The 21761-nt window shown below is 50.4% G+C and overlaps 1 protein-coding gene and 1 long non-coding RNA gene across 7 annotated transcripts; one reads left to right on the forward strand and one right to left on the reverse strand.

The window, feature by feature from the left end:
- Window positions 1-61: 61 nt before the first annotated feature.
- Window positions 62-13470, reverse strand: MLYCD (malonyl-CoA decarboxylase). Its single transcript, XM_020915082.2, has 5 exons — window positions 12876-13470; window positions 4882-4994; window positions 3692-3848; window positions 3214-3366; window positions 62-1282 (listed from the first exon to the last, which is right to left on the reverse strand). The coding sequence occupies exons 1-5, from the start codon at window positions 13416-13418 to the stop codon at window positions 749-751; spliced, it is 1500 nt and encodes a 499-aa protein (XP_020770741.2). The 5' UTR covers window positions 13419-13470; the 3' UTR covers window positions 62-748.
- LOC110151682 (uncharacterized) lies at window positions 13267-18838 on the forward strand. Of its 6 annotated transcripts, none has more exons than XR_011482277.1 (4): window positions 13267-13419; window positions 13743-13899; window positions 14119-17727; window positions 18229-18838. It is a non-coding gene; the product is annotated as an uncharacterized lncRNA (long non-coding RNA). The 6 variants fall into 6 exon arrangements; XR_002318135.2 differs by lacking the exon at window positions 13267-13419 and adding an exon at window positions 13581-13623; XR_002318134.2 differs by lacking the exon at window positions 13267-13419 and adding an exon at window positions 13620-13664.
- The last annotated feature ends 2923 nt before the right edge of the window (window positions 18839-21761 follow it).

Raw genomic sequence — 21761 nt, forward strand, 5'->3', positions numbered from 1 at the left:
CTGGGGACCAAGGGCACAGCTAATGAGGTCTCGGACCTCAAAGACGACCACCACGCAACCGTGAATGACCAAGCGTTTAATGCCTCACAGAACAAACCTGTTCTCTGCTATGAAGTTCATTATGAACTTGAATCACTGTGACTGCTGAGTCTATAATCCAAGTTAAATCCCAGGCGACGACAACTCTCGTGTCCAATAATTTAACCGAGTGAAGTTTGTGCAGATTCACAAACCTTTTCATAGTGTTGATCTCCAAAATTTAACGAGTGAGACGCAGCATGCCCTCCACCCCACGCCATCAGTGGAGAGAACCGGCTAAGGCGACCATGGCTGGACCATGTTCTGAGCTCGGAGGAACATCCATTGTCACCTGGGCCATCTTCCTGGGGCCTGGCGGCCACCCCGCCCTGGGACGAGAGCTGGCTTCTGAAGGCCGTGGCCAGGGCAGCGGGCCAGGCCGAGGCCATGATGGAATCCCCGGGTGAGGGCCCCACGTCCCCACCCAGCTTGCAGCCACCGATACCCACCACCACCCAGCGGTAACGCGCCTTTCCTCTTGCCATGGAAGCCGGGGCCCGGCCGAGGCCATGACGGAACCGCCGGGTGAGCCCGCCACAGGCCAGAGACTACAGTTCAACTCTGCTTTACTCTAGAAGTGGCTCTGGGTGCACAACCCCACGGCCCCACCCCCGGGGAAATCGTCGTTTCCCAGGCCGGTGGAAGTCCATCGGCTTTGGTGAGCGTGACGCTAGAGTTTGCTGTTCTTCTGGAATTGGGCCACCAGGCTGAGGACCTGCTCGGAGGCCTTGATGCTCTTGCAGCCGAGGTAGGCGGTGCTGTTGGCGGCCGTGTCCTCCAGGAAGTAGCGGTAGTTGACCATGAGGCCGCAGGCGCCCGTGACGCCCTTGAGGCTGACGTCGGCCAGCCAGTTGATGCGCCAGAGCACGGCGCCGTTCTGCAGGTGGAAGTGGGCCACGGGGTTGAGCGCGTAGCCGCGGTGCTTCTCCCCGTACAGGTACCAGGCGCACAGCCGCATCAGCGGGGCCTGCAGCGCCCGCGCCAGCCGCTCCGACTGCGCCCACTCGCCGCTGCTCAGCAGCGTCTGCAGCGTCTCGAGCGCGGGGCCGCCCGTGAGCTCGGCGATCTCCTGACTCTCGCAGTCCGTCAGCAGTCCGCTCCGCCCATGCTCCTTGGCTTTGGACTTGAGCAGCCCCAGGAGCCACTTGGTGAAGCCGGGGATGGGAGACAGGCTGGAGAAGGCGCCCAGCTGGGGGAGCTCCTTCTGCAGGCGCGGGGGCGGGGGAGGAGGGGAGAGAACACACGCACGGTTCAGGGCTGAGGCGCGGACACGGACACCCCCGCCTTTACGGCCTAGTGGCGCGAGCCTCCGGGTGCTGCCGCCTGGCGGACGCGGCACCGCGTGCGGCGGGTTACTCTTCCTTCTCTCCAGGGACAGTTAGCAAGAATCTGACGTGCGGGGGTCCTGGAGGCGTCCTGCGGCCCCAGGACAAGCGTCCCCTTGTGCTCTGTCCGCCTGCACCGCCATGCGAGCAGGCAAGCTGGAGGACTCGCCTGAAGTCGGAGCGGTGGGTCGCTGCAGAGTCGGGGGCCTGACTACAGCCCACCAGGCCCCTCTCAGGGACTCGGCTGAGGCCGCATGATCGGGTTTGGGGCTCGGCACACAGTGACTGTCTGTTGAATGGATAACTGATCACCCAACAATACCACGGCGGGGGCGGAGGATGGGAGGGACAGGGCGGGGGCAGTGGGCAAGGGTAGATCTCCACACCAGATAACACGATTCAATCACTGCTATTCAAATCGCACTACGACCTCAATGCTCGTTTCACAGAAGTCAGAATTTTCCAGCTGAAAATGTAACATTCGCTCACTACAGAAGAAGCATCTTAAAGTGCAGGACAGCCAAGGAGGCAGCGCTCTCCAGACAGAGAGGAACTCCTCTGTCTCCCGGCGGTGTTTACAAGGCTGAGACAGCTCTCACATCCTGCTGTCTGGGTTTACATGACGAGGACTTACAGTCCTCATCGTCACGCAGGATTCAGAACCACAACTTTAACGACAGGAGGCTGTCATGACGACCCCCGGACGCTCCTAACCTGCTCCTCCCATCTTCCATAACCCCCGCAGGCCTCTGTGGGGGTAGGGCTGTGCTTCCGTCCAGACTCCCCGGACTCTCCCGCTCCCGGCCCAGCCCAGACGGGAAGTGGACGTCAGCGGGCAGCGCGGCTCCTGGGCCGCAGCACTCGGGAGCAGAGCTCGTAGGTGGGCCCCAGGACGCGCCTCCTCCTCCGACTGCATTCCAGACCCTCCTGCTCTCTCCCCCAACCCCGCCCCCGTCATCAACACCTTCAGCAAAGAAGCAGAAGGGCCTCAAGAGTTAACTAGAACAGGTGGCTCTCATCACCTCTGGGGAGAGCGCGGCAGGGCCTGAGTCTAGAAGCTGATGCCCAACTGCATCCCGAGAGCTCAGACGAGTCTACCACGAGGCGTGCAAGCGTCTGAATTCCACCCTGGCCCGTCACTCTCTGAGGAGGGGCTGTGGAGGCCACCGCGTGCGTGGAGACCACAGGAGCAGACAGCACCGCTCTCAGAGCCCGTTCTTAACCATCTAATTATTTTACCTTAAAATGAGGCTCTATGCATTACAGTTCGCCCCAGCACCTAGTGAGATGGTTTTAAACAGCCCAGACCCACAGTGGCCCGGGCGTTTCTGTGTGTTTCCAGGGCAACCCAGAGAACCAAGTGTCACTGCACATACCCTCCAGCCTCCTGGTCTGAGCTCGGGGCTCCCTACGGACACGAGTGGGTGGGGGTGGCTGGGGGTGCTTGTCAGGGCCAGGATTGGGCCATGGGGGCCAAGGGGGCCATGGGAGCCCGCTGGTGACCGCGTGCCAGGCAGAAGCGGCCCCACTAGCCTGGGTGCAGGGCCCCCCGCAGATGCCGCTGCCCTGAAGACACATCTGAGCCTCCTGGTCCATGAGAAGCTAGTTTCGGGGGCCTTTTTCTCAGCATGCCTTCTACCTCCTGGGGAGTCTCGGGGCTCCTAGGAGCTGCCAAGGGGAACCTGGTACTTTTCCACCCCTCCTGCTCGCTCTTGCCTGGAGAGCCACCTTGTCCCTGAGACAAGGGCAGGACTGCTCGGCCACCCCGAGGTGGGGCGCACAGGGAGGGACCAGCGCCAGCCTCGCTCACCTGCAGCTCCTTCACCACCCGCTTGATGAGGAAGGCGCCCAGCTCCACGCCCTGCAGCCCCTGTTGGGTCAGGCTCAGCGAGTAGAAGATGGCTGTGGTGATCTTGTTCCGCTCTTCTGTCTCCGACGGGGGGCACTCCTTCACTATGATCGTCTGGAAAACACAAAGGACCCTGGGGTCGAGACAGTCTCCCCCGAACCCCCAGACCAGCTCCGCAGGCTATGCGTCCTGAGATCTCTCTGGAGGCGGTGGTCTCACAGTCTCCCTGGCTGTGTGCCCAGCGCTGTATCATTTCTATCACTTCGGATTCTCATGCAAACTGAGTGGATCATGCCTCCTGGCCCTTAGGCAGGCCTCTTTGGGGCCTCCATGCAAAATGCTCCCCTCGAGCCCTGGAGAAGCACTCTGGCCCTCCTCTGGGGCCCCAGGGCCCCACCCTGGGTCACCTCCCTGCCCTGAACCGAGGGCGCACAGGTACCTGGATGCTGCTGGAGATCTCGCTGGTCAGGGCCACGTGCAGGACGATCAGGGGCTCCCCTGGCGTCGAGCAGTGGGAGAAGAAGTAGCACCTCCGGTAGGGCCCCACGCGCCGCTTCAAGTCCATCCAGGTTTTCACGGGGTGCACGGCCTCAGCCCTGGCGGGGATGAGAAAAAGAAGCTAGATGAACGTCACGGTTCACGGGTCAGACAGCTGGGGCAGAGCCCTACTTGGCTATTCACGCAGGTCAAAGAACTCTGTAAATACAGCTTCAAGGGACTCGGGAGGAAATTCAGAGAAGGTTGCTTTAGCGTGAAGCGGCGCTGACTGAGAGGAGCCAGAGTTGGTGACTGTTTTACACACAGAACTGTGCTCTCGGCCCTGCTCTTAAAGACTAGCTCACCGGGCCCTGGTGGGGCGGCTGTGCGGCAGACTTTAACGCAGCGGCCTGACCAGATGCCTGTCGCTGGGGGTCCTGCGTCTGCTGTGAATCTCCCAGTCTGAAGTCATCGCTGCCTGTGTACACGCATCCCCCAGCGGGTTCCACCAGTCCAGCCACCTCAGCCACTGCTGCTCTGCTTCAACACCAGAGCCAACAGCAGCACTGTCTGCCTTTCACTGTGTCCAGGGAAGGCTGGATGCGCGCACGGTATTGTGAGTCTGGAGATTCTTATCCAAGGGAAACATTTTAACAGCTGGTTGTGACGATGCTGTCTGGGTGACTAATGCCAACTCTTGGTCTGTGAGTCTGGGCAGCTCTGATCATGGGGGTCTTTGGGCAGAAGTGGGCTTGAGTGCTTTCTTCCTTTTAGACATTTATTATTATCATTTACTTTTTGGCTATGCCGCATGGCATGCAGGATCTTAGCTCCCTGATCAGGGACTAAACCTGGGCCCCTGCAGTGGAAGCGCAGAGTCTCAACCACTGGACTGCCAAGGAAGACCCCGAGGGCTTTAAATATGAGCATGTAGCAGAGACCCCACATGCGGGTTCACTGGCAGAAGGACCAGTTTCTACCTGTGCCCTTTTCTCCTCCGTGGCCTCGGCATCATCTGCCAGGACAGCCACCCCTGGGAATACCGTGTTTGTGTTTTATCAGGCTTGGGAGAAAACGTACACGGGTAGGGAGGCGGGGAATGGAGGCTGGCGTTCAGCTGAAATCTAAGCAGAGCGGCAGCGTCACACTCACTCGCTGATTCTCTGGAGCACTTCGCATGGTGAATGCCAGGTGACCCGCTCCAGGTTCAGGAACCCTGAGGAAAACCACTCCGAGAGCATGTTTTTCAGCACCCCGTTCATTTCCTGAAATGGAGAGGAGAGAACGCTGACCTTCCATGGGGAAGACGTCTAGCCCATCCCCAAGGCGCAGCTGGGAATCAGACATGAAGCCAGGCAGGGGTGTGTGCTGGGACAGCCGACTGGAGTGTTCAAGTCAAACCAAGTTCCCCAAGTCAGATAATGTGTTCTGGTTCATTCGCCACCGTGGACACAGCTACGCATGTGAGTTAGGCTGATGCTGAATGGTGTGTTCTGGATCGAATGCAGACACCCTCTCGGGACCAAGACATCCATCCATCCTTTCTTAAGAGAAATAAGTACTGGCTCCCGGCCCCACATTTTGACAACTCTAAGGTGTGTGCGTGTTTTCCTGTTTTTAATGTCTCGGAACTCAGGACCCATCTCCAGAGTGACGGCGGGTCATGGCTGAATCGGCAGCATTCTTTCCTTTCCTGAGTGGCCATAGAATAATAGTACATCTGGCAATCTGTGCATTTAAATTTGACATTATTCTAATTTCACTTTTTTTACAGTGAATCTGCTTCCAAAAATGATCTAAGTCAACTTTACCATCAGAGATACATTCACACTGAAACTTTGAGCAACATAATGAGAGGTGAATGAGGTGAGGACGCGGTTTAGTCTGGTGACCTCAGGCCAAATAAGTGGTAAGCTTTTAGTTTACAGCCAGAGAGAAGGGGACACCCAAAGCAAGAGACACAGCTGTCGTTCCTTAGTAGTTGTGTTCCCTTCTTCCAAACCAACAGAAGCCTCAGCTTTAGCCAGGCACAAGGATGTTCAGAACAAAGCCTGCCCAGCAGCTGAGGGTAGCCACATCACTGAGTTCTGGCTACTCAGATGTAAGTGGAGGTGTTCTGTATCAGCTTTTGGGAACCTTGAAAGATGGCAGGAGCAGCCCTTTGCCTATCTTTTTCTTTGTCCTTCCCACTGCAGGTTGGAAGGTGATGTGATGGCTAGAGCTACAGCAGCCATCTGGGGCCATGAGGTAACCTTGAGGATGAAAGTTTTTCAGGGAAGAGCAACAAACAGAAGTCTGGGTCAACTGAGGGCGCCACAGAGCAGGAAGCTTCTCTTATTCAAACTACCATTGTTCCTGAGCCTCTGTTACTTAAGATGAGCTATACTGACAGATACACGGAATATTATTACTGAATAACAGCAAACATCTCTGTTTGTCTGGTACAGAACTGACCTTATGAATCCCTGTATAGGAATCACAAAGACCATGATGGATAACACCCATAAAACTGGACACAAGCTATGAAACTGTTATAGGGCCATGTCACATTCTAATCCCTGGTAGAAGCTCAAAGGACTCAGAACCTTGTCACTAGAGGATACGGTGCAGGCATGCGGTTGGTGGCTCAGAAAGGGTTTCAGAATGAAGTGAGCTCCATCTTTAAACACTGAAGGCCTGGGGCACAGAAGAGGCCCCATGGGGGAGAGAAGTGGGGGGTAAGTCATCTAGGACCAACTAGAGGAGGCAAAGTCAGACTCCATGTAAAGAAGAACATTTGTGTAGTTGGGGCTGCCCACAGAGCTCCTCCTGGCAGAGAGAGGCCCTCCCCTTGGGGATGAGATGGGCACAGGGTGGGCAAGAACATGGCAGAGATGTTTTGATTAGAGGGCCATATGACCTCTAATTCCTCTTCACTCTTTACCCCACAGTCTAGTCTCCTTCACTGGGCTCTCAGCTCCATAAGTGTGGAGGTCATTTCTGATTCATTCCTCTGGTTCTCAAAGCATCTGTGGGGTCTCCCACGTGGAAGATGATCAACGGATTGATGGCAAATGAAAAAGAGAAGACACCCTGGAGAACAGCGACTACAAGTAGCAGGGAGAGGAAGGGATGGCTTCCTGGTCAACACCGACAGCTTCTTGTAAAACTCTCTTTCCTGCATGGACTACAGTGGTTCAGTCTTCCTGGGGACCTCGCACACTCTAGAGTGTGCACTAAACACTGGCACCCTCTCCCCAGAGAAACGCAAACACATTAGTAAAACTCTGTATATAATTTCCTGGGTTTCATGGACCCCTTTGAAACTCATCTATGTATCTTCCCCAGGGGTCCCTGGATCCCAGGCTGGGGACCTCTGCTCTGAAAGGTCAGGAATGGACCAGTTGAGTTCCATGTGGGATGTAATGGCATCTCTGTGACACACGTAATAGGAAAAAGCTGGGGAAAAAAATCTAGCTTCAGTGTTAGTTCAATTTAATTATGAAAGGGATGGTCTGGCTGATGGAAGTGGCCTCCTCTCTAAGTCCCTTCGTTCTATTCTGGGCTACTGACAGCTATAAATGTGACACTGGACACGAGATCTGGGAATCTAGGTTAAAGGTGACCCATCTCCCCTGCTCAGGGCCATCAGGACCGCAGCTGTTGGGCTGAAATCAGGCCCAACAGAGGCCAGTAAGGTTGCTGGATCTCTGACCGTGGAAGGAGAGGGAACGGGTATGTGTGTATCAGCCTCAGGAATTCAGAAATTGTTCATCAGCGATCCAACACTTGAACATGCCAACTGCTGGCACAACATTCTTATGTACAAATAAGTTCATCTCTTAGTCTGGCTGACAGAACTTAGTAGAACCATGAGGACCACCAGGTTAGCTTACAAACAGGACAAGCCACCAGGGGAAGTTTATGACACAGTGTCTTGGGCTGGGCGCTGCGGTGGTGCTGTGGGGTCCTGGGGAGAAGAGCTTGGTCCCTTCTCCTATGTTCTGCCTGGACTTCTATTAAGGTTTCCACAGCCTTCACCAAAATTTGTGTTCAAATTTCCCATCATGTCCCAAATGCCAGCCCGCCTCTGCACATCACTGATGGTGCCTACACTCTGCTAGAATGGGAGCTCCCTTGGCTTCACTGGGGGTTTTATCTGTAAGAAACTTAACTCTTCAACCTAAAAGGGCTTTTGGAAAGAACTCTGCAGAAAAGCAAACAGCCTGTAGCCAGGACACACAGGAAGCACACACCACCCCGCAAAACACACACGCTGTGCACCCTGCTTGGCATGCGGCGGACGCATGACTGCAAGTTCACAGGGTGTCTCCTTCCGGAGGAGAGCGACCGGCAGGTGGACTGGATTCACGCCTCGGAGGCCAAAGCCCTCCTCAGGAAAGAACATGCAGATTCGGGCTTCTGGTCACATGTCCAGGCGTCAGAATTAGCCTCTCAACTCACTTGCAACTTCAACAGAGAAAAGCTTTTTTTTAACAAAAAGAACATTTGATCTTGTAAGCCAAGGCACCGCTTCTTTTCCTGGTATAATTAAGCTGCTTTGTGGGTTTGATATCACCCCCACCACCCCACCTCCACCACCAACAATGGATGGCTGATTATTATTCTATTTCCTATGGTTAAAATTGGTTAGGGGGATGGGGTGGGGGGAGGTCCTGTGATCAGAGAATTAAAGGACATTGACAAGTCCCTTTCCTACAGAATCCTTAATTATGAAAACAACTAAAATGCCTTTCTTGGAATAACTCCATTAAGATCAGTTCACTTACTACCATCCAAGAAGTTCTACAAATCAGCATCAGACGGACAGACCACAGGAGTGGGGACTTGGGATGGATCAAGAAGTCCCAGGCTGACCTTCTGAGACACTCAGGCTCCTCCCGACCTTCTAAGTAACAGGTGGCAAAGTCCAGCTTCTCAGCAGTGGATCAGCTATCTTGAGAACCACAGCACAAACGTTTCACCTTTGCCGGGTTGTACAAACTTTCCCCACAACACTTGTATGTTCCCAGCAGAGACTTGACACTGACTCTGAATTTCCTATTGAGAAGAATTAAGAAACCTTATCTGATTTAAATTATCTGACAAAGGTTCGTATAGTCAAAGCCATGTTTTTTCCAGTAGTCATGTATGGATGTGAGAGCTGGATCATAAAGAAGGCTGAGCACCGAAGAATTGATGTTTTCATATTGTGGTGCTGGAGAAGACCCTAGAGAGTCCCTTGGACATCAATCCTAAAGTAAGTCAACCCTGAATCCTCACTGGAATGACTGATTGCTGAAGCTGATGCTCCAATATTTGGCCACGTGATGTGAAGAGCCGACTCACTGGAAAAGACCCGGATGCTGGGAAAGATTGAAGGTGGGAGGAGAAGGGCACGACAGAGGATGAGATGGTTGGATGGCATCACTGACTCAATGGATAGGAGTTTGAGCAAGCCCTGGTAGGTGGTGGAGGACAGGAAAGCCTGGCGTGCTGCAGGCGACGGAGTTGCAAAGAGCTGGACACGACTGAGCGAGTGAACAAGAACGAGGTAGGGGACCCACGCCTGCCTAGACTCCTGCCTTGGGCTTCACGCTGGGCTCCACAGGGATGGAAGTGTCAGGCTTCCAGAATCTTCCTCTATTTCCAATTATCACGGCCCTCAGTCACAGACCAACATCTTGACAAACTGCCCTCACTGGTAACCATGTTTTCAGCTGAGCTCCACAGTACCTCTCGGGGCGTTTCTTAGAAGAGAAGCAGGCTGACCTTGGGCAGCCTGACCACTGGCAGTCTCTCACCCTGGCCTGATGGCCCAGGATGGTGAAGGGATTGGGCAGCGCTCACCTAAAATCACGCTTCTAACCACAGGGCAGCAACAGGAACCAGCCCATCCTCCGTGACCTGCTGTGCCTTCTGCAGTATCCACTATTCCGTGTGAGACACGCAATGAGCCTCCTTTTGGGCTTACCACTTGCCAGCGGTTATTCTAAAAATGCCTCTGTGCTCACAAGAGCCAGTAAATGAGAAGCTCTGAGAACCAGCAGACTGGGCCCACCGGAGGGCAATGACCATGGCTGAGCCCCAAGCAGCTCTTGTTCACCTGACATTACCTGGCAGCTCCAGAGGTCGGCAGGGCCCAGGGGATGCAGGGCTCCCGCGCGAAAGCTTCGAGGGCCAAACCTCTGCTGGTTGCCTACAGTGAATTCCTAAAAGCCAAAAGCTCTAGCTGTGCTGCCTCTTAAATGTGGCTGCAAAATCCCAAATCAAACAGAAGAGATGGGATCAAGATGGACCACACACACTAGGTGATTCTGGGGACAAATTACCACATCAGGTCCCAGTGACAACTTCTATGGATTAAAACACCTGTCGGGGAGGAAGGAAACCAGTTCAGTAACTAACATCTCACAGCATCGGAGAACGGAGAACCGGAGGCGACATCAGGAACTGCCAGGTGAGGGCAGCCCCGACATTGGGCAGGATGACTCTCGGCCGCAAAAAAACTTTCCAAGGTCCCTGGGGCTTGGTTCCAGGCTTGGACCCTTGAGTGGAGCAGTCCGACCTCAGGACAAATGGGGGCGGTTAGCTGCCAGCTTCGCTGGACGGTGGGGCACCCAGGAGTCCAACTCATACATCATCACTTGGCTACACAGGACGAGGTTCCTAGTTTCCCAGGAGCTGATCTAGTTGCAGGGTAACAATACGTTCAAAGGCTAGATTCTGTGGTTAACGTGTCTGAGTGGTACAGACAGTTACACACCTATGAAGCTCAGAATGGGGTGAGGCCACCCTGAGCTGGACAGGCTGGAAAAGTCCAAAAAACGAGCTGGGGGTGGAGGCGGCTCCTACTCTTGACAGGAATCACGAGGGATGTGGGTTCAGGAACTTTCCATCCAGGAGCCGGCCTGGCTGGAGAGGAGGGTCTGTAGAGGGGAACGAGAAATGCTGGGAGAGCTGGGATGTGCAGGGTGGCTGGTGGGCAGCAAAAATGCCAAAGGACAGACACCAAGGGCCAGCCTTCCGGCCACGCGAAGTTTGATGATTTTTTTTTTTTTTCAACAGAAGAGTAGAGACTGACCTGAGGCTTCAGCAAAAGGTGGGCACCGAGCTGGGTGTGAGGGAAGCTTGCACAGAGTCTTGGAAAGATAAACACACTCACAACTAGAGAACATTAAACTCCTGCCTCAGGGAAACCAAATAAAACAAAGCCATTAATCGACTGGGTTGTTTCAGCTTCCCTTCGGTTTTAGAGAAGGCGGCACAGGCTAAGAGAATAAGCCAGCTTCGATCTAGTTAGGTTGTCAACTAAGAGAGTCGGTGTGCCATGATGGAGCACACACCTGGAGTCACGGCCGCAGGGCTTGGGCAGAGGCGCTCTTACCAGCTCTGTGCTCTGGGGGCTGCATGGGACAAGCTTCAGTCACCTCATCTGTCAGCCAGTCCCCACGTCTTGCTGAGGATGAAATGAGCTAGTGAATGAAAGGCACTCACACCTACTGTGTCTGCGGTTAACCCTTCGTTTGCTCGAAGGGAAGCTCTCGGACCACTCCACCTTGGAGCCTGGAGCATGCCTGGTACATACAGCCAGCCAACAGATGGCTGAATGGATGGGCAGGGAGTTTAACTGTGGGTCAGGTGACAGACATCCCACCTAATTCTCAAGTCTCCTATGCAATGAGAATTTAGTTTCAGAAGGCTTCCAGGAGCATTGGTCTCTGCCTCAAAGGGAAAAAAAACAGTCTGCTTGGATTGCAGACTAAACCCAAGACTCTCTTGGGAGGAATGGGGATGCTTGCAGAGCGTGGAACACAAAGTCTCAGCTTTTCAGATGGGGATTTAGTTGGGAACACTCAATTTAACACACTCAGAATCCAAGACTGACTTGGTGCTAATGCAATAAACCACCAAGGTTCTCAGCTTGGCCCTAGGTAACTCTACTGTAGATCAGCCAGCCACTAAGAGCAGTCAAATCATAGCCTCTATTATCACACTGAGATTAATCCTAACTACACCCAGTTTTTATGCATCTAAGGCTAAGAAAGTTTCTGATAAACACCAGAACTCATATAGCATGATGGGGATATAAACTGTGGCATATAGAACCCAGGAAATTTGGATTTGGATGGTGGTCAGACATTTTTATTTGCTCTGAGTTCTTGGTCAAGTCATGTGAACTCATCTGATCTGTTTCCTTTACTGTAAAAGGTGACATCACTTCCTCAAGAGTAAGGATATGAACATGAAAACCATCATGCCAGGTGTTAGGAGTTCTTAAAGGAATCAGGACATAATCCTTTTAAGTGTTCACTTCTTTCCTAAGCCAACTGGACTTGATAAAGTTTTGAATGTCAGAACTTTCTCTAACGTTTACAGCATTTTTGGTTTGCTATAGAGCAAATTAGTGGTCCATACTTGATATCAATGGAATACAAGGACTATATTCAACTATCAGTCATCTTTCAAGTCATCATTATTTAAATCTTAAATTATTTGTTCACATCTAAAATGGGCTCACTTTGCTAAGTGCCTGATTACCCAAGGAGACAACTTAGAATCCTATTTTAGGGCTGAACCTGGGCTGGTGAAACGCCCTGCCCTGGGCGACGTGGCAGAGATGATAGAGGGCACCCGGGCTCCTGGACGGTGGTGACCTCGAGTTCTAGTCACCTCTGTACGTTTCACAGGGTTTTTCAGGATAATGGCTCACACAGCTGGTGCTACAAGTAAGTTACCTTTTTGTTGACCCCATCCAGGTTTTCAGAAAGTTACCCGATGCTCCGTTTGGTACTCATTCAAGTGTACCGCACAGACGAAATCTCTCAGGTAAGATAATAAAACAGAGAACTTTATAGAGCATGCTCATCAGGAACGAGGTGTGACAGTCACCTTGGAAGTAAGCGGGTGCCAAGTTTCTACCAAGACTGGAGCGAGCTGAGGCTTGAGTGAGGCATTTTCGGAAAGCGTGGGAAGGAAGGGGGCAGGGTTCAGGGGCTGTGACTCTCGGAGAAGTGGACATGGCTCCAAGGCAAGCGAAGGTGGAGTGTCTGGGGCTTGAGGGGCGAGGGCCGCCAAGGGTCAGCAGACCTGGGCACTAGGCGGGGGCGCGGCCCGGGCGGTCCCCGCCCCCACGAGGTCCGGGGACGGCCCGGGCGGAGCCTTACCCGGACGTGCGGCCCCTCCACAAGCTTGAGGGCTTGCGCCTCGAGCAGGTCGGCTCGCAGCCGCACCAGGAAGCGCACGCCGCCCTCCATCTTGCTGATGTGGTGGAAGAGGCTGCGGTAGCGCGGCACTAGCGCGTAGCGGAGCCGGTCCTCGGCCTGCAGCAGCACGGCTGGCTCCCGCGGCTGCTGGCGCAGCTGGAGCACGCCGGCGCTCTGCTCGGCCACCTGGCTGTGGTCCACGCCGAAGCCGCGCGCCAGGCGGCCCAGCAGCTCGGCGCGCTCGGCCGTCTCAGCCAGGCCGCCGTAGAAGCTCACGAAGTCCGCACACTGGTTCTCCGCCCGCGCCGGCGTCTTCTCGCGCAGCTCATAGGCCGGCATCGCGGGCACGGCGCGGTGCAGCAGCTCGTCCATGGCCCGCTCCAGGGCGCCGGCCGCCGCCGGCCGCCCGCAGGACAGCCGGCGTCCTGGCGGCTGCGGCTGCCGCGGGGGTAGCCGCAGCCGGAGGAGGCGCCCGGCAGACAGGATTGGCCTGAGGACTCGCATGGTGAGCGGCGACAGCTGCCTGGGGAACGCCGCCGCCGCCGCCGCCGCGCTTCCGGCTTCCGGCGCGCGCGCCCGCCCCATTGGCCGAGACTGAGGGACGGCCTGGGCGGCGACCAATCGGGGGTGGGAGGGGGCGGAGCGACGGGGACGGGGTGGGGCGACGGGGGCGGGGCGGAGCGCGGCGCCAGGCCAAGTGCGGCCAAAGGTAACCCGGACGGCCGAGCGGCGGCGGGGCGGCTCGGGTTGGTGAGTTCAGGGGCGGGGCGGCCCCTGCCCTGTCACCTGTTCTCCCAAAGTCACCTCCTCTGCCCTCCTCTCCTCCAGGGCCGAGCTCTCCAGCCCTAAGAAACATGATAGTCACCCAGCTGACGTGTTACACGCCCAAATTCCTGGCTCGTCTCCAGAGATTCTCGGGGTGTCTGGGACAGGGGCGCAGGCATCTGCGTGACTCCGAAGTACCCTAGTGGTCGTTTCTGGCAAGGTAGGTCGCCTCTGTCTCGACCCCTGCCTGGCGCTCTCGCTTGCACAGATGGCCCCCAGAGCTGCAGGCCTTCGTTCTCCTGAGCTCCGGACCCAGGCTTCCAGCTGCCTGCTGGAGCGCTTTCTCGCCGATGCGGCAAACGGGGCTCTCCCAAGAGGCTCGTGGCCCACCCTGTCCCCCTACCCTTGGCCCACATTCATTCATTCCCTCATTCAACAGAGTGTTTCCTGCACTAGACAGAGATAAAACAGTGAACCACAGATCTGATCGTGCCCCCATGGAGTTTACGTTCTAACAAAGGAAAACAGACCACAGCATAACTACTGGTTGTGGTAAGTGCTATAAGGGAAATAAACTGTGTGGAGTGATATAACTGGGCCGGCGTGGACTTCCCCTCACCCTGTGGACAGGGCCATCAAGGAAGGCCTCTTCCCCACAAGCTCAGGAGCAGGAGCTCAGGGTGCCATATCAGTTACTAACCCTATTCTCACTTGCTCCACAACCAAATTCAAGCACCCTCTTCCATCGCTGGAGGGAGCACCACTTGGTAACACCCCTGTGTGTGGGGGAGGGGGTGCCTTTGCAACACCTCTCAACATTGCAAACTGGCCCAGCAATTTGCACAGATCCTGCTGAATGGCCTAATGATAAGAATGGGTTAATCTTCCTGGGAGAGATGATTTCCTCCCCTAGGAAGTGAGGCTCCGACTGCCTTCTGTTGTCTCCTTCTCATCCCAACCCCATCCTGCATTCATGGGAGAATACCACACACCAGCCATATCCCCCACGGAGCAAAAACTGCAGGAGGCCTGAGGAATATGTGGGGCTTTGCTCCACTCGAATGGAAATCCAAAGCGTCCTTTGTTCAAGGGGGGAGAAAAGCCAGTGCCTGGCTGCCTAGATACCAGAACCACCCTAGAACTGTCTGGTCCAAGTGTTACGGTATAAAAAAGCCGAGGGGTAGTAGTTCTTTATGGGGCCAGCCTTTGTCCTGATCTTAACAGGCAGGGCTCCTTCTGCCGAGGCACAGACTCGCAAAGCTTTCTGAGGGCTTGGCAGTGGCTTCTGAGCCCACACTACTTCACCTTCACTAAGGAAGTGGCCAAGAAGCATCTCCAGTTGCTGAAAGGAGTCTGCCTAAGCCAGACAGGCTGCTCTGGTGCTTGACCTCACGTTCCCTGTTCCATGTGCTCTCCTCTATCCGGGATACCCCAGCCTTGCTGCAGGAACCTTGTCCACTGCTTAATTACTAATATTCGCTTAAACTACAGTTCTCAATCCCTCTTCCATCTCCCTACCTTTTCACATACTTTCTTTCTTGAAGTATGGCTGAATTATAATGTGTTAATTTCTGCTGTGCGGCACAGTGATTCAGTTATGTACATGTATACATTCTTTTCCATTGTGGTTTATCACAGGATATTGAATGTAGTTCTTGGTGCTCTATAGCAGGACCTTGTTCTCTACTCTACATATACCAGTTTGCATCTGCGAATCCCAGACTCCCAGTCCAATCCTCTCCCAGCTCCCTCCTCCTTGGCAACCACCAGTATGTTCTCTGTGTTCTTGATACTGTTTCACAGACAGGTTCATTTGTGTTATCTTTTAGATCCCACACGTAAGTGATATCATATGGTATTTGTCTCTCTCTTTCTGATTTTCTTCACTTAACATGAAAATCTTTAGCTGCATCCATTCATATAATTTCCTTTTTCTCTGATAAATAGGAGGTTTTAATGTATAAAAAGTGAATTAAGCAGCTCCTGGAACACATATAATTTCTTGATTCTGCTTTTCTCTGTGTTCATAATTATCTTTCTCCAGGTGTCAACTGCCATTCTCTGCTTCTCCCTGCATATTCCCTTGGTTCAAAACACTGCCCTAATCCAAGACTGAAATTGAGAAAACAATTCCATTTACAAGAGTATCAAAAAGAAAAAAATACTTAAGAATAAATTTAACCAAGGACATCTAGCACCTGTACACTGAAAAAAACAGAACACTGAAATTAAAGAAGATCCAATTAAATGGAAAGACATTCTGTGTTCATGAATTGGAATATTTAATGTTGTTAAGGTGGTAAAACTGCCCAGATGAATATGCAGATTCAATGCAATCCCTATCAAATCCTCTTTGCAGAAATGGAAAAGTTCAGCCTAAAATTAAAAATGAAAATGCTAGAGGCCCTGAATAGCCAAAACTACTTCTTTGTTCTTTAAAAAGAGGAACAAAGTTGTTAGATTCGCACTTCCTGATTTCAAAACTCACTACAAATTCACAGTATCCAAAATAATGTGGTACTGACAAAAAGGCAGACCTATAGATCAATGGGAGAAAATTGAAAGTCCAGAAATAAACCTATGCATCTGTGGTCTGCTGATTTCTCACAGGGTTTCTATGACCATTGAATGGAAGAAAGAATAGACTTTTCAACAAATGGGACCAGAACAACTGGATATCCACATGCAAAAGAATGAATCCAGATGTCTATCTCACACCATATACAGAAATTAACTTAAAATGTATCAATGACCTAAATATAAATCTCTCAGAAGGGAAAATAGGTATAAATTTTCATGACATTAGATTAGGCAATGGTTTCTTAAATATGACACCAAAAGCAAAAACAACAAAATAAAAATAAAGTGCACTTTATAAAAATTAAAAACTTTCATGCATCAAAGGACATTATCAAGAAAGTGAAAAGACAATCCACAGAATGGGAGAGATACTTGAAAATCACATATCTGGTAAGGATCTAGTATCTAGAATGTAAAAAGAATTCCTATAATTGGATACCAAAAAGATAAGCAACACAATTTAAAAAAAGGGCACAGGAATTTGAATAAGCATTTCTCCTAAGAGGATATGTATATGACCAATAAACATGTGAAAAGATTCTCAACATCAGTAGTCATTAGGGAAATGCAAATCAAAACCACAGTGAGCTATCACTTCATATCCACTGGCATGGCAATAATAATTACAAAAACAGTAACAACAGTCAAGTAAGTGTTGGTGAAGACATTGAGAAATTGGAACTGTCACACACGGTGGGGATGTAAAATGGTGCTGTGTGTGTGTGTTGAGTCACTCAGTCATGTCCGACTCTGCGACCCCATGGACTTGTAGCCCACTAGACTCCTCTGTCCATGGGATTCTCCAGGCAAGAATACTGGAGTGGGTTGCCATTCCCTTCTCCAGGGGAATCTTCCCAACCCAGGGACTGAACCCGGGTCTCCTGCATCGCAGGCGGATTCCTTACTGTCTGAGCCGCCAGGGAAGCCCCAAATGGTGCTGCCGTTGTGGAAATTATTTTGGTAGCACCTTAAGAAGTTAAACACAGAGCTACCACATGGCCCAGCAACTCCACTGCTAAGTATATGTTCACGGTAAAACGTGAATACAAATATTCACAGCAGCATTATTCACAAAGTCAAAATTAAAAACAGCCCAAACATCCATGGCTGGATGAATGGAATAAACCCAATGTCATATATCTACAAAATGGAATACTAACAGCCATCAATAGGTATGGAATACTGATGCATGTTGCAACATGGATGAGTCTGGAAAACATTATGCCAAGTGAAAGAAGCCAGATACAAAAGATCATGTTTTGTATAATCCTATTTATGTGAAATCTCTAGAACAAGTCTATACAAAAGTCTAACAGACAGAAAGTAAATTAATGATTACCTAGAACTGTGGGAGGGGAGAACTGGGAGTGACAGCTCATGGGTGTGGAGTTCTTTTTGGCTGATGGGAATGATTTGGAATTGTACAGTGGTGATGACTGCACAACATGAATGTACTAAAACCTCTCAAGTTGCATTTTTGTCATACATTGAAATGAATTAGCCATGGGTTTACATGTATTCCCCATCCCGGTCCCCCCTCCCACCTCCCTCTCCACCCGATCCCTCTGGGTCTTCCCAGTGCACCAGCCCCGAGCACTTGTCTCATGCACCCAACCTGGGCTGGTGATCTGTTTCACCCTAGATAATATACATGTTTCAATGCTGTTCTCTTGAAACATCCCACCCTCGCCTTCTCCCAGAGTCCACAAGTCTGTTCTATACATCTGAGTCTCTTTTTCTGTTTTGCATATAGGGTTATCGTTACCGTCTTTCTAAATTCCATATATATGTGTTAGTATACTGTAATGGTCTTTATCTTTCTGACTTACTTCGCTCTATATAATGGGCTCCAATTTCATCCATCTCATTAGAACTGATTCAAATGAATTCTTTTTAATGGCTGAGTAATATTCCATGGTGTATATGTACCACAGCTTCCTCATCCATTCATCTGCTGATGGGCATCTAGGTTGCATACTTTAAAATGGCTGAAAGAGGCACAAACTTCCAGTTAAAAAATGAATGAGTCACACGTATGAAATGTACAGTGTGAGGGATATAGTCAATAGTTATGTAATATCTTTGTATGGAGACAGATGGTAACTAGACTTGCCGTGGTGATTTTGTAGAGAAATACTGAATCGCTATGTTGTGTAATAGGAACTAACACAGTGTTGTAGGTTAATTATACTTCAAAAACAAACTCAAAGAAAAAAAAGACCAGATTGGTGGTTACCAGAAGCAGGGATGGAGGTAGTCAAAAGGTAAAAATTCCACTTGTAAGACAAACAAGTACTAGGGCTGTAAGGTACAACATGATTAATATAGTTAACACTGTTGTATGTCCCATATGAAAGCTGCTATTAAAGAGTAAATCCTGAGTTCTCATCATAAGGGGAAATTCTTTTCCTACTTCTTTTTTAATTTATATGCAGTGATGAATGCTCACTAAATTTGTTGTGGGAATCATTCCATGATGTATATAAGTCAAATCATTATGCTGTACACCTTAATCTTCTGTCAATCATATCTCAGTGAAACTGGAAAGAAAAAAATAAAATGGTTAAAATAAAAATTAATTTTATGTTATGTGGATTTTATTAAAAAAAAAAAAAAGGACCAGCTCAGAAGGATTTGCATCTCTCTAGCCAATTTCAGTTCAGAGAATCTGATTGGTCCAGCTTGGATTAGGTGACCAGGCTAGGATAAAAGGTAAATGGGACTGGGGAATGTACCCTTTTGGGAAGGGACACAGAATTCAGAGAAGGTTCTGGGCTGGGCAGCTGTCTCCAAGGATATCTGTTGTTGTTAGTCACTAAGTCATGTCCAACTCTGTGATCCCATGGACCGTAGCCCACCAGGCTCCTCTGTCCATGGGATTTCCCAGCAAGAATACTGGAGTGGGCTGCCATTGCCTTCTCTAGGGGACGTTGCCCACCAGGGTCGAATCTGCATCTCCTGCACTGGCAGGCTGATTCTTTACCACTGAGCCACTGGGGGAGCCCAAAAGATATCTACTTTTAAGTGTAAAAAAAGAGTTAAAAAAATCTTGGAAAAAAAATCACCCATAACTCTAGCATCTTAATTACGACAGTTTTTATTTCTGCAAATCCTTCCAGTATTTGTCCACAGGCCAACGCATTTTTCTGAGTTGTAATCACTGTGTTTGTGCTGTTTATTTCCTGTTCTTTTTTACTTCCCATCACATCCCAAACATCTCCCATGTTTCTAAATCACCTTCATAATCATCCTTTTTAATGGCTGCATAACATTCAATTGAGTTGATGTACCATAATCTCTTAATCGTTCTTCCATTTCTGGATATTTACACAGCTTCTAATTTTTTTCCTGCTAATATATAGATCCTGCTGCAGGAAATATTTTCATGCATACTGATTTTTTTCTTTACTGGAGTTGCCCAAATTACTTAAAAATGACCAAATAGGATAAAATTTCCCATGAATTGTCAAACTTAACCCGGAAACCCAGAGTAGAGAGAGACTTGTAAACTCTCCAGGGCTCCCTGGGCAGACAGACACAACTCCTGGAGACCCCACCTCCCCCAGGGGAGGCTCTGCCCTCTCTCACTGCTGGTGTGTTCATGCCTGTCTCCCCACGAGCTGTTCTCTGAGGTATTTGTGCTGTGAATATGCGAATGTGGATTTCTCCTTTTATTTGATTTGCATCCAGGTGTGTTTGGCTCAGCAGTAAAGAATCAGCCTGCACTGCAGGAGATGCAGGAGATATGGGTTCAATCCCTGGGTCAGGAAGATACCCTGGAGGACATGGTAACCCATTCCAGTCTTCTTGCCTGAAATCTCCCATGGACAGAGGAGCCTGGTGGGCTACAGTCCATGGGGTCACAAAGAGTTGGACATGACTGAGCACACACACACACAGGTGGGTTGTTTTTGCTGTTACAGCGCTACCATGAACATCCTTAGACACGTCTCCAGGTCCTGGGGCACATGTGTCCCTGGAGAGCTTCTCACCCTTGACACGACAGACATATTGTGTTTGTGTGACGCGGAGCCGTCCCGTGCATCCTGGTCTCTATGCGCTAGATACCAATAGCAGCTCCAGTGGCAACAACCAAAAATGTCTCTGGCCATTACCACACATCCCCTGGGGGGAACCAGCTGCCTTCCCACTGTGGAGGACCACTGCTCTAGACTAATGGTTCTCAAACTGCTGCACTTCAGAATCATGTGGGGGACACCTTAGCAATCTTCCATTCCTTGTATCTGAACAAAACTATAATTCAAAAAAGTACATGCACCCCTGTGTTCATAACAGCAGTATGCATAACAGACAAGGCATGGAAGCAACCTTAAGTGTCCATTGACAGAGGAATGGATAAAGAAGATGTGCTGTTTATACTATACACTGAGTTGATGAGCAACCATAATTCCATCTGCCACCTTCTGGTGGCATAGTTCCCTTTTGCCGTATGTAATGTAATATATCCACAGGTTCAGGGGTTAGGACATGGACATATATGGAGGACGACATTCTGTGGGCACCCAGGGCAGCCTCCCTCATGACGATCACAAGTTGCCAATGTGAAAAAAGATCTCATTTCAAAATACTGTTATACCATGAATCTATTTTTATTTTAAAAAACAAAACAAAACATTCTGAAAAAAAAGTTCACCAAAACGTTAACGCTAAGTTAATTCTGGGTGATGACCCTAAAAAAAGAAACCTTAAAATATTTTTTAAAGCTCTATTTTTGAGTTGCCGGACTTTAAAAAAAATTACAGTGAGGATGCATGACTTTTAATAGTAATAAAAAGCCACAATTTCTTCATTTCTATTCTGGGTGGGAAAAAAGAACCTATATTTATCTGGTTTCATAACTTGTGCATCTTCCAGGAAGCTACATGTCACCCTTTATTCAGTGCAATTTGACAGGGTGAACACTTGGAGGTGCTGGCTCTGTGCCAGCCCTTGGCCCCCCATGTTTGTTAGAAGGATGAACAAAGCTCAGCCACTGCATACAGACAACTCAGGGTTCCTGAGCCATTGCTTCCTGTGTTCCTGAACGCCTCACGTTTCCTGCTTTAATATTAGTAACTATATTAAACTCAGTTCAGTCTCTTCTTGGGGACTCAGGGTTCTCATCAAGACCCACCTTGGTGTGAAATACTTTGTGGGGTCTCAGTTCTTGTCTCTGGACATCATGCTCCCGGGGCTTATGCAACATGTGGGGTCACTCACTCCTTAGACTGGGTGGTCACAGACAGTCACCATTTCTTGCTAGTCAGTACTGATTGTGATGATATTCATGTTTCAGAGCACTGACTGCATGCTAGGAAAAGTGCAAAGTCACATGTTTCATCTCACCTAACTCTCAGATAACCCTGAAGGAGGGGCTTTATTACTTTCCTGTTTCACAGATGAGAAAACTGAGGCTCGGGCAGGTTAGGTAATGTGTTCAAAGTCACATAGCTAGTTAGTGAAGTGTCAATCACCCCATTTCTGGCCAATTCCAAGGCATAA

Source organism: Odocoileus virginianus, chromosome 20, assembly GCF_023699985.2.
Source record: "Odocoileus virginianus isolate 20LAN1187 ecotype Illinois chromosome 20, Ovbor_1.2, whole genome shotgun sequence".
NCBI classification, from domain to species: Eukaryota; Metazoa; Chordata; class Mammalia; order Artiodactyla; family Cervidae; genus Odocoileus; species Odocoileus virginianus.